The 13,534-nt window shown below is 34.7% G+C and overlaps 1 protein-coding gene across 4 annotated transcripts in view; it reads right to left on the reverse strand.

Annotated features, from left to right (window-relative positions):
• The window catches only part of LOC127852963 (fibrillin-1-like), a 30,752-nt gene extending 18,500 nt beyond the window's left edge, over positions 1-12,252 (reverse strand). For 2 of the 4 annotated variants that reach the window (XM_052387049.1, XM_052387051.1), the window contains exons 1-21: positions 12,146-12,252; positions 11,755-11,910; positions 10,803-10,959; positions 10,332-10,498; positions 9,960-10,121; positions 9,568-9,724; positions 8,027-8,184; positions 7,566-7,733; positions 7,224-7,391; positions 5,555-5,731; positions 4,896-5,063; positions 4,590-4,760; positions 4,224-4,391; positions 3,642-3,821; positions 3,373-3,495; positions 2,892-3,013; positions 2,309-2,656; positions 1,899-2,127; positions 1,311-1,585; positions 685-898; positions 135-377 (exon numbers count right to left, since the gene is read on the reverse strand). In XM_052387049.1, the coding sequence (XP_052243009.1) occupies positions 135-377; positions 685-898; positions 1,311-1,585; positions 1,899-2,127; positions 2,309-2,656; positions 2,892-3,013; positions 3,373-3,495; positions 3,642-3,821; positions 4,224-4,391; positions 4,590-4,760; positions 4,896-5,063; positions 5,555-5,705 (2,392 nt within the window). In that variant the 5' untranslated portion in view covers positions 5,706-5,731; positions 7,224-7,391; positions 7,566-7,733; ... (5 more) ...; positions 11,755-11,910; positions 12,146-12,252. Of the gene's footprint in view, positions 1-134; positions 378-684; positions 899-1,060; positions 1,155-1,310; positions 1,586-1,898; positions 2,128-2,308; positions 2,657-2,891; positions 3,014-3,372; positions 3,496-3,641; positions 3,822-4,223; positions 4,392-4,589; positions 4,761-4,895; positions 5,064-5,554; positions 5,732-7,223; positions 7,392-7,565; positions 7,734-8,012; positions 8,185-9,567; positions 9,725-9,959; positions 10,122-10,331; positions 10,499-10,802; positions 10,960-11,754; positions 11,911-12,145 lie in introns of those variants that run through there. The other 2 variants (XM_052387050.1, XM_052387056.1) reach the window with 2 other exon arrangements.
• Between the last annotated feature and the right edge of the window lie 1,282 nt (positions 12,253-13,534).

Raw genomic sequence — 13,534 nt, forward strand, 5'->3', positions numbered from 1 at the left:
TATATATTATATATATATACTTGAATACATTGCATATTGGCATGTAAAATTAGCATGTGTTATACACAAATAAACATTGTAATATAAACACAAAGTATATAAATATTGTAATCGACCAAAATTACTAAACTCACCGTCTTTATCTGTATTGAGCTCAACATGGATAGATGAGTTGAGATGATCTTTCGCTGCAAAAGCTGTGAAAATAGTTGCTTCTGATAGGTTACCATCCTTTTTCATTGCTCTTTCAGTTCTTGCTTGGAGTGAAAATGTGACATTTGGTGCGTCAATGCTGAGCAATACGTATTCACCAAGACCATTGAAAGTATAATTCGTGGCATCTAACGTTCGAATATGTGGATCACCCCAGAATGAACCTGCAATATGTATACATATTATGATTTGTTTTCCTGGCTGAATTATAAATTTCGTACAGTACTTCGCTTACTAGCACCCGAGCGGTCGTTTGTCCAAATGTTTTTAAATATTACTATTTAAAAATATCATACTTTTGAATAATTTAATGGATGACTATTTCTTACACATTGCAAACGACCGTTTCAATTAAAGCACACTGGGAGTTGGTTGAGGAAGTGGATTTTTACATATTGTTGATTCAGTAGCAAGAAAATACACAGAATAAGAGCACTCCTAATCAAAATGAATAAAATTAAACACAGATACCTAGGTTGTATGGCGATGCACGATAGCAGGTTCCTGGTGGATGAAGCTGATAATAAAGGTCGCAATGATCGGATTTATTACAGCATTTGTCCTTAGCAATAATGTCCTCTATTTCGTGGTCGCGTGCCGATGCTGTAGGGTGCCGAATATAAAATCCTCCTGCTAAAGGTCGCTCATCGATAAATGTTAAAGTTGTTCGATAGTAACAGCAAGACTGAAACAAAATCACCAAAGGAAGCAAAAACAAAAACAAAATTCCCGCGTTGCTGGTCGTTCAAGTATTATGTAAGACACTTTTGGCGATTGCAATGTTTTGGATACAAGTAAACGTCATAATAATATACTAGTGATACTACAGAAATTGTAGATAACGTACGTGAGATTGTATGTATATTAGTCACATGACCAGGTGTCTTTGAGTCTTGTCGATTACACCTTGTCCATCTCTTACAATGGCATCTTGCCCATCGCTTACAATACATATAAAGAATGTTGACATGTCTTTCAAAACAGTGGCACCATACGTGCTTATAACGTAATGCCCGGCTTACGTTAAATAACTTGTTTCAGTACTTGCGTCTACAATTCGAGATGATGTATCTTAAAATATAACAAAGAATGTTTACCTTTCCATACGGTTTATATGGTTCTCCAAATTGCATGTCCACACACAAAATGTCATTATCCGTATTTCTTCTTATAGAGCGTCTAATAGCCCAAAACCAAGGATCCCATTGAGCTAAACTGACGTCACATGGGCAGTTGGGAAGTCGTTGGGAATATGTATGAAAGTCTTCCTTATTCTTTCTGTTTTTGTTGAACCACAATATACAGTCAACGGCGTGATTAGACAATGATGCGTTCGTTGATCCTATGTTTTTCAGCAATAGGCCGCTAATTCCTATAATAATCACACTTCTTTGCAATGAAATCATTTTCAAAGGGCGCAGTTCAAATGGATACAAAATCAAAATGTCAATACTTCGTTTTTCACTTGTTTTAACTAACTTTGAATTATAAATGTTGACAATTGCAAAAAAAAAATTATATTTTGCGTTTAAAAAATAATAATAAGTGAGTTTATTAAAAAAACGTATTTGAATGTTATGCAATTATTATTTATATTATTTGCAATATTGCATAATTGACACATCATACATATAACGTTAAAAATACAATCTTTCACATGTAATAAGACATTATTTAATGATTACCTCCTGATCTAGTGCCCATATCCATTCGTAGTGCCAGTGTTTTAAATGAGAAGAAGTGATTGAATCGTGGACCTTTAATGTCTGAATGACCAATCCACAGCGGGATTGCAGCTGGGTAAGCTGAACTTGTAGTATGGCTTAACGTCCAGTTCATTTGTTCATGACCGTAAATGTGCATTGCAAATGTCAATTCCCCACTGGAAATAATGACTAGCTGGAACGTTGCTGACTGTAAAGACAGACAGTACAATTTGTGTCGATACAATGCAAACATTAATGAGTTTAATTGATGGTTTCACTAGTCATAGAAGATATTGTTTACGTTTGTAACAACCGCAATTACATATTCACATCTATCCACATGTACAGATATATCATTGGTATTTTTGTGTCTTAATCAACGTACTTACGCGTGTTCTATCAAAGATGAAGCTTCTCGGTTTCACTCGATTCCATGTAGCAATCAAAACAAAATTTGCATCAAAGGAGGAAATGTTTTCAATTTGTTTTATAACATTCTCTAGATATCGTATTTCATTATTTGCTTTTGATGTAAAAGGATAATCATTAAGGATATCATATGTTCTGTAATGTATGGACGATGCCTTGTCCAAGTAGATATGCGAAAAATATGCTGCCACGACCGGATCTTTGATATCAATCGCAGATTCAAAAACAATCCTGTTTTCGTCTTTAAGAATTGCAGGTTTAGGGTTGACATATTTCTTGTCGAAACTGACCAATCCACTTTTACAAACCTGTGGAAATAGTAGAGAACGCTTGTCTACAAATGTTAGCATATTTCTTTGTCATTTATATTATTCATCATTTTTTGTTTAATGTTAAGGTACGTTCTTGATAGAACTTATTATAAGATGTTTCATATAAGATGTTTCACTTTACTCGGGAACAAATGTGTGCAACTTGTATAAATGTTTTATTCATATAAAGCATGACTATGTTGATGTATATCAATCGTATAAAAACACCCACGTGCATTGTGTCCCTCATTTTCTTGAATACGGGGATAGTTGGTTTGAAAACAATCGGTCCACTACAATCTGGTTTATCCAGCAACATATCGCCAGCATCAGTTCCAAACGGCATCAATGGCACTTCATCAGTTAAAAATTACACAAAATACAAATGCAAGTTGTAAACGTTTTTAATTACACAATAAATATTTTTCTAGAATGCCTCGTGTCTTTAAAAATACTATTCTGTCATTTTTGCAAGCAGATCGACAAGCATTTAGTTGACAAATTATTTGAAATGAGGGTGATGTTGTGAAAACCGTTTATAAAGTTGATTAAAACAGCATTCCCATATATAATTTTCTCTAACTTAGTTTTTTGTTTGGTTCGGTACTGTAAAACCAAACCGTTTTTAAACATCAATGTATACTTTTCAAGCAAGGAATGATATGAAAATGAAGTGAACATATTAAAAATCGTTTTAGTGTATCATTACTTACTTGTATCGCATTTATTTGTTTTGTTGTCAAAAACACAAGAAGTGCATGCGCATTTACTGTCTTCACAAATAGCATTTTCAGCAAGACATTGTCTTTTATTTGTGCAGGTACCGCCTAGTTCAGCTGGAATTAATCAAACATCGACATGAATCTTGCTAAACTAAATGAAATTTATAATTGAATACATGCACCGCGTTTCTTTTGTATAATTTGACGTCCACAAAACTCTCTTCTCTATTTTAAAATAGTTATTTGCAAAATTAAATTACACTTCTTTATGCAAATGGGTGGTGCACTTGTCCATAATCCTATACTGTCACACTGGATGGAATCGATTCCTTGCAGAAGATATCCATAGTCGCAATCAAAGAGTATCTCAGACTTAAACGTGGTGACAATCGGTATGTTCAATATCTTTCCATGTGTGGGTGCTGTAACGGTCCCACAATCTAAGATTTAAAACAAATGGTTTAATGTATTCATACAACAAGACGTTGTGGGCGTTTGCATACACACTATAGAAACACTTTCAAGTATGTATATATATAGTCGTCGAATTCAAAGGCCCAAGCCAATATAGTTTAAGTGACGTTCAAATGCCAAATAAATACATGGTATGATGAAACTCCAGTAACATTTTAGGAGAGAAATAGCTTTTAGCAACCAATTGCTATTCATATTAGGAAAGTGACCTTTTGCCTATAAACTACAAGCCGAAAGAAACAACACAGCCTAACACATATAAATGATTAAAGCTATGGAAACCGAATTGGAACGGACAATGAAAAGCACACGAGGTTTTAACGGCGTTAATGGGTACCCAATATCGCATCTTAAACAGCTGAATATACCTTTAATGACGCAAGTTGAATTTTCACTCCACTGTCTATTATCTTGACACGTTACTCGGTTGCCACCTATGAGTGTGTATCCAGAGTCGCAATTAAGTTCGAGAGAAGCACCATACGTTGTGTTGTTTCCGAAAACGTGCCCATTATTCAAATGAAATCGAGGGCATTCTTAAATATAAAAAGCGATCGTATCACTTTTAAAATATTCCCAAAAAATACAGGTATTACTATAAATGTTGTGCGCACATGATATTTGCACATTTACTTTAAATGTTCGTGTGAATGTTTTGTATTTTATCTTCATTATTTAAAAAATATTATTTATACACATGAACATGGCAAAAATAAAGATAAATGAATGGTTACCGATGAGAATACACGAAACGGTCGCGCTCCATCCATAAGGTGCCATACATTCAACTGACGTTGGCCCTTGTATGACAAAGCCAGCATTGCAAGTGATTCTCGCAACTGAACCCAGTGATGTCCCATTATATGTGACGACGTCAGCATTTGATACTTGTAGCATACCGCAATCTATAAAATATCGAGTTGCATATTGAAAGTAATTTTTTATGCTTAACGAAAGAGCCGCATGTTTACAAAACAACAACATGCGTTTTGACAAGAAAAAAAAATATTGTGATACAAATGTTTTTTGTGAATATCTACCTAAGGGATCGCATATCGCTTTGCCAGACCACGTTCCATCTTCTTGGCATATGATGACGCGAGAACCTGACAGTTCATATCCTTCTTCACATGAAACGTTGACCACTGTGTTTAATACTGTTTCGGAAGTGTTTACGCGACCTCTTACCGGGGTTGGATCATCGCAATCTGTAAAATGTAAAACAATCGCTTTGTCGCAAATTTACATTTTTTATTAAAGTGATCATATTCGACCTAAGGCATCTATAGGCTTAGTCATTGTTTATTCAGTTTTGCGAGGCTTTGTTCTGATTATTAGTATATTAACAACAAACATTCACAAAACATCGATACCCTGCTGTAACAATAGTGTGATGAACATGATTTGAATTGATATACAACCATGACATAGTGGATATGTTGTTTTCCTCCCTTTATTCGTTGGTTTCGCAAATTGATCGAAGGCTTTATATAGTAGAATGTATAATACATGAGCAAAAATGTAATGGTCTGATTGTTCAATGTTATCTTTTTCATACCACTGAATTTGTATACTCTTATGTAAATTTGTGGTTGAACGGGTCATGTTTTGTATGTTTCTTACATTTAATTATTACAAACTTTACATAAAACCCGCTATATTTATGTTTCAAGCATTTTTATTTTCATTTGTAACATACCTATTAGTTCACATTTAGAAACGTGTGTAAGATTCCAATTTCCACTCGCCTCGCATTTCACAGTCCACGAACCTCGTGGTTTGAACCCTTGATTACACCGAACCACTGCTACTTCTCCGTACGTTGTTGCGTTAAAAACATCTATACTCATATTGCCGAGTGTAAGGGCACCACAATCTGCACAATAATAACGCTTTAATATAGTAAAGTTTATAATAAAATATACTTTTTTTTCTCCTTATTCAAATAGCACATTAGTTTAGAGACAACCGGATCTGGATGCCAGTGTATCTTGATTAAACGGTATAATTTGTTTAAGATTCTTACGACACCCATACACCAAAATAATGTGTGTAGTATTTAAATTACGCGCAACAACTTGGCATGTATGCTTTCCTTTTATAGCTGCGTATGTTGAACTGATCGTTTCTAGACGGTTACTACAGTATTTAAAATTCATGTTTATAATTGGTACTCTGTCATAAAAGTAAGAGAACAAAGTTTGGAAAATGTTCTCTGAAATCGGATAGAAGGCGCATGCACATGTTTTCATCTGATTTCTCTTTGCCATTGCCCATATCTATGATTGGTCATTCACGATGCGGATTTATTTACCAGCAAAGCGCCTTATTTGCTTAATCACTGCTAATTAAGAAATAGTAAACCCCCACTGAGGTCCCTATGGCATTATAGTGACCAGCAAGGCAGCCACAAACCGTATATACGTATATACGGTTTGTGGCTGCCTGGCTGGTCACTATAATGCCATTGGGACCGAAGTGGAGTTTACTATTTCTTATATTACACCGAAGAGAGTACCCTGTATCATTGTACAGTGTTATACCGGCTTTCCGTTCTTTTATTTTGCATGCAACTGAATGCGTAAACGATGACGTATATCGTGTGACGTAGTTTCTCTGACGAAACATTTCAGTTGGAGCTAAATTCTGGATGTTAAGGGCATGTCGGACGTGGTGTTTCTTTAACAGTTAGTTTTTTGTTAAGGCATCGAACGAATGCAAAACGTATTGCAGATTGTGTGTTTATCATACATAATGTAAACTTCGATAGGAATACAATAAAATAGTGTGATTTAAAATAAGTTTCGATAAAGGGGTGTAAGAATAGAAAATGGAAGTGAATATCGTTTCGACTTTATTGTTATAAACATTGGATTAACGTTGGTATTGTGGTAAGCGTGTCGTTAATTCTAAATTAAGTTTTTTTTTTACAATTGTTAAAGCTCAAATAGTGTCAATGCTGTTCAATAAACGCGTCAACACAGTGCACATTAGTCGTGTGTAACCCCGAACGGTCCATATACAAAAAAGAGACCGGTCCATATACTCTAAGGTTTCTCTATCGCATTTTTACAGACTGAAACCGGTCATATAGATATAGAAGGACCGATTTCTCTGAGGTGTAATATTATAAAATATGTAAATATTTTCCAACTTTTTCCTAGTGATGGAGCCTTGATGCCCCAGGTATGCTTGCATGTTTCCATTCTTTACAGCTTTCTAGAGAATTTTATGGCGTTTTAGAGTAATGCCTTCTATGTCCACTATTCTTAATGTGTGTAGATGTCTGAGACTGCTAAGATAGTATAAATCCGTCTCAATTAATAAGAAAACGTGATTTTTGCATCGAGAAATATGGACCAACCTACCAATAATATGTCATGCAGGATTATCGGTCCACTTTGTGTTGTTTTGACATCGAATAACCAAATCTCCAGATTGATTGTAGCCAGTATTACATGTCACCGTGATCACATCGTCTAGGTAATAAGACGTCCCATTACTTTTGCCATGAAGTGGTGTTGGATCACCACAATCTGCAAAGGTAAACTGAACACATGCATCATGTATGCATCTCTGCTAGCTTGTCATGTTATTAAAATTAATATATCACCAATCCTAATTTGTTTTCAACTAGCAGATATATAAATTTGCTGTTTAAAAGTGACGTTTACTTTTGAATGTTACAATATAACAGTTTATCTTTTTACCAATTAAGCTACAGTATGGAGAACCGGACCATTTGCCACTTTGCAGACACGTTATCACTGCGTCACCGTTCAGTTGAGAGCCTCGGTCACATGATATGCTAATCACCGTTCCCACGCTGGATTTTGTATCATTTGCATGCGCATGAAATGGAGTCGGATTCCCACAATCTGTGGAATATTACACACGTGTTATAATAATATTTTTATGTTCAGCAATCTTTTAAAAACCGATTTAAGTATAAACAAAATAGAAATTTGAAATCGCTTTACGATGGATGATGCTTTATTAACTTTGACTTGCAGGATTATTGGCAATCGCACATAGTGACATTGTTTTTAAATCTCAGTTTGATATGATATTCTATAGCGCTTAATGGAGCGTATTCATGAATACATATAATATATTCCTATCAATGTTTGGTCGTGTCCTTAATTATTGCTCCATACTTAATGCGTCGTACCGGTGCATGTAACTGCCACGTCTCTGTTATGATCACAGTTGTCAAACGTATCATACTGGCACTCATTGATGTGATACATGTTGGAACCACACACCATGTTATCAACAACGATTGGCCCGGATCCCCCATTTACTGCGGTATAGAATCTCCTGGCCGGGCTAAAAATTAAGCATAACAATTTTATGGAATAACATATACAATATTATATTTATAAGAATAAATCAAAACGAAGAAAACACTAACACATAAACTAATTACAAGCAGTGTTCGACATTAACTTATCTTAGTAAAGAGTCGAAGGACTCCTAACTTTTGAAATTAAGGAGTCCGGACAGATTTCAAGGAGTCCAACAATTAAGACACTTTTATATATCATATATTTTTGGCCATTTCCACATGTCAATCCATGAAATGTTAAATTTGTATTGTATGTTTGTTTTTAGATCGAAGTTGTAAGTATTTGTTTTATCACATTGCAAAATATATAACGCATTCCAGTTATATTTAAGTTAATTATTTACTTAATCATTGTAAGATTTCAACATATACTATTTTCTATTGTGCATTATGATTGCTTGTTAAACCTCGACATTAGGGTTAAAAACATTATCAGAGCCTTCTGTTTTGTTAGACTAGTGTTATAGTTACTAAATCACATCGTAAGGGTGTAGCAACCCTATATTTCTCATTGCTTTATATATATCCTTTATAATATTTCCAAGAACGTGGAAATTGGGAAACGCAATATAATTATATTTTTATCGTAATTTCATCATTGGGTTTTTACAACATGAAATCATGTTTAGACAATATTTTGCATGCAAAGCACAATTTCCAAGAGGATTACACCCTGTTGCCATCATCAGTCTCTTAAGTAACTTGCCATGATTTATCGTGGAGGAGTACACCATAGGAACCGATTAGTGTGGTTGGTATGACAATGCCTACAAACTGCAATAAACGACTGAAATCATCTATTGATAGTGACACGGGTCATTCACGCCTAAATGATTCACAGCCGGTCCGATCTTCAGTACCTTGGGTCAATAACACGTACAATGTGTACACAAATTTGGATATTGTTTGGCGAAGCTAATTTACTACAGCAAAAATATAAATAAAATTAAAGGCCACGATCGTTTCATAGTTTGCATGTTCCCCTATTACTACATGCACGGACAGTGACAGGGAACCAAAATACTTTCGGATTCTTTTGTTTTTGTCCATGTCTTCAAGCAGAATGATTTGTGGCACATGTTTTGGATCCACAAAAGTTCGGACATTCTGATCTTGCGAAACAAACAAGAAAATCAACAGATTTTTTTTTAATTCAAAGATGATTTTAAAGGAGTCCGACGGACTCCCCTGACGCAAAAACAAGGAGTCCGAGTCTCATTTTAAGGAGTCTCGGACTCCCGGAAGTATTTACTGTGTTTTAAATCATATTCATCGTGAAATAGCAAAGCTAGAAATTCTGAGTCAATAACAAATGTAAAATAATCTTAACTATAAATAATGCAATTAAATTATTTCTTACTTACTAATAGCCAATCATTCTACATATAACATTTGCCTCTTCGATTCCAAAGTTGTCACCACAAATTGTACCCCAAGTATTAAAGACTTTGATCTCAACTCTTCCGTCCGTTACATTCATTCCACCAACAAGTTTTATGTCGTCAATGTGTAGTGGTCTAGCTGCAAGTTGAGGATATCAATAGGTTATCAATTTCCTGGTGTATTCACAATGGCACCCTTTTGATAAAACACGCTATATAACGCAGAAAACACGAAAATCGTTTCATTTTACGTTATAAATGTTTGATTTCGAAAATAATATTTTGTTTTGTTTTTCGACACGACATTTCCATTTGTCAATAGAAAACTTATGTTTTGAAGGATGCATGGCAGACAAGGAAGATTGAGTACGTACTGTATTCTTGACAATCGCCGATAGTTTTCCATCTACTAGCCGTGCAAACCATTTGTAGATAACTGACATAAGACTTGTAGTATTCACAGTTGGCAAACAGTGTTGTACCATTGAAATTGAAATAACCCACTCCCCAATATGCAATATTGGGCTTCCCACATTCTGAAAGCCAGATAATATGTCGGTATCTCTTCAACCAATATTGTTCTAACTCAATGATTCAAAATCAACGTTAACTGATGAGCAAGATCAATGATATTAACACCGGTATTATATAAAAACAAGTTGTACAAATTTTACAAATGCATTTAAATTTCAAGAATAGACACTATAACTGAACATAAGCTAGTTTACTTTTACGTTGTTACTTACCGTTGCAAAGAACTGATACGTCTTGATTGTGACTGCACTGACCTCTTTTGGCATACTTGCACTGGTTAAGAGTGATGTTGTTGGCCTCACAGTGAAGTTCATCAATGTGGATGGGACCAGATCCTTCACCAAATTTAGCTCCAGTGAAATAGACGGCCGCACGCAAGCTATTTTACAAACACATTTTAAGTATATTTAATCGTTCCAGCAATCCAAACATATAAAGCACTTGTAAAATGTATGAATATAATTAATATCTGATTGATGTTATTAAGTATACACCATTATGTGAGTGTCGGATACATATGAAGTTAGTACACAAGGCTTTAAAACAGATGAACACCATGCTTTTTTAGCAAGATAAACTTGATGGTTATACAATACTAATGTATAGTCATTGATTATTATTGGGGTTTTTTTCCGCACTTTCCACGCGCAAAAGAAGTATGTTCGTAAAATACTTCATTGTACCTTGAATTCAGAGCTTTACATACGACATCTGCAGTGCCATAATCAAAGTTACGATCGCACACAGAGCCGTAAATCCCATCAATGGCGAGCTCCACGCGACCAACGTTAGGATACGGTCCGTCAGCAAGGCGAACGTTGGTGATATTAAGTGGCGGGTCTAGAAAGGACAAAACATGTGCAAAGTTAGTCAGTACATCACCTGCCGTCGAAGTGTAAAAATCTCTTCAGAATAAAGAAATACAATTATTTGTTATTTATATCGGGATAAAATATTAGGGACGTCGGATTCTCGTACTGGCTTTCCTCTACTAGCGATGTAAGAGTATTGTAAGCAGGATTCCTACCCTTCAATAGCCCGGGTCGCACTTAATCGATATTTTACAGTTCCATACTGAGAAAATTCTAGTTGCAAGTGAAAAACTTACCAAGCGAACGTACTTAAATTTTGAAATATGTTAAACTGCAATGTTCTCACACTTACATTCCCACGGGATTCCTGCTAGCCACATGATTGTTTGATCAGTACATACGTTTTCGAGGCAGTTATGGTGTAGTACTAGAGGTTTTTGTAAATAATCGTTTATTCTGTGTAGTGTGGATCGCGATAAAAAGTATTGTGATAAACAAATAAACATGCTTCAGTTTGAAATGATGAAGCTATACAGATTTGGAAAAGTACTACATATATACCTATTAGTACTATTGATGTTGTTATATTGCAACTCCATGTACAATTCTGCCTGTAGCCATGTTTGGAACCGGAAGCCCGGTTAGCACGTTAGGATAAAACGTTATTTGTTTATTAAATGATCGTTTATTTTCTACGTATTCTTAAATATTTTTAAACGTTCTGATATCCTGGGAAAATAGATTCTCATACTGCGATAACTTTGATATTGATACATCCCATACAAATACAGAACACAATTAATCTTATTTAATTTCTACTTACTAGGCAAACATATAGCATTTGGAGACGTCCAAGTCCCGTTCAAGCAATAAAATACAGTGAGATTTGAATAGTATCCAAAGTTACACGTCAGTGTAGCTATCGTACCAAGTTGCCTGTACGTCAAAGAGCCTCCGGTTACATTCAAAACGGGACACTCTACAAATCGTTTTAATAAGTAAACATATGTTCAAAAAGGATAATTAGGTAATAACGTCTCAATTCAAATATGAATGACGAGCAATTCAAATTTCAATGACGAGTAATACTTTATCCTACGCATGGATGTGCTAAAATAGCACACCGCTAATTATAATATAAATTCACAAACATGTATTTTAATTAGAGTTTGTATTTATTATGTTATATGTAATAATTCGCTTAATTTACTCACCTGAACAAACCAAAGATGTCGTTTCATACTTATTGCAATAAAATGGGCGATAATCATAGGAACACAAGTTTATATGACTCGCCGTTTTTGGACAACTGATTAGATAAAGAAGCATTGGCCCATCGCCGCTTCCATGTTTTGAGCAACACTGATGTTCTATATAGCTAAATGACAACGCAAAACATTCAGCGATTACAATCCTTCATTAACACATGCAAATTAGCAATCAATTATCTAAACAATTACTACAAGTTTAATTCACTTATATATCTTTCAATGCAGCTTTTCTTGAATCTGTCCACGATAAGACTTAAAAATATATTATAATCAGCCCACTCTCTAGAAAGTGACATGACATTTCGAATAATATAAGTATTACTCTTTTCTTATAAGCAATCGTCTTGACATCATTTTTTATTAAGGACATATGAGCTAGATGAAATCTATTGAATGGTGTGAATTTAAGATATGTTAAGTGTTCAAATCCACATTAAAGCTGTTGCTTGTTTGGTACATAATTTTCAATTACCTTCAATTATAGCCTAGAATATATGTATGCGAACTCAGACATGTGCTCGCAAGCATGAGTAAACTACACCGAATTCGGTGGAGGTAAATTACAAAAATGATCAAATAAGTATGCAATACTTATTAACCATTTCCCCCATAAAAAGCAAAGTGAAATTGGCTTTTAAAATCAGCATTAAACCAGAACAGCCTGCGAGTAACTCGCAGTCTTTTCAGGTTTTATGCTGTTTGCTGCTCATCCGTATCTAAGGGTTAGAATTGAAGCCTTTGAAACTTGAATCTAGTAAAAAAGATCTTTAATTAAATTCAACTATCTAAAGGTCCACACATCCGTCAAAAACGCATCAAAGTGGTAAAGGGTTAAAGTAGCATAAATACTCAAAAACAACAAATACTTTGCGCAATGTTTCGTAAAATAAAATTAACCCAAAACAGAATAATAGTTTCTACAAAACACCATTATTGGGAATACGTACGTCAAGTTCATCATTTGACATAATATGTGCCCATAGTATGCATCAAAGTTTTCGTCACAAACCGATCCCCAGACGCCATTTGCAAGCAGCTCAACTCGACCATCAAACCTGCCAGTACCGTCCATTAAACGAACATCGGTGATGTTAAAGCTTGGGACTGGACAAGTAAAATAAAGTACTTAAAACACATTGAAATTGCGCGTTTGATATTGAAGTCTTATTAATTGGATAGCGGGGCGGCGGATTTCTTCTAATAATAGATTACATTGTTTTTAGTTAACTATAAACAAAAACGTATTGAAGGGAAATAACTTTAACATTCATAAGTAAAGTGCAACACGCATAGCAAAACTAATAAGTAAATACATGGTTGAACCATTGCCAA

The sequence above is a fragment of the Dreissena polymorpha genome, chromosome 12 (assembly GCF_020536995.1).
Source record: "Dreissena polymorpha isolate Duluth1 chromosome 12, UMN_Dpol_1.0, whole genome shotgun sequence".
NCBI lineage: Eukaryota > Metazoa > Mollusca > Bivalvia > Myida > Dreissenidae > Dreissena > Dreissena polymorpha.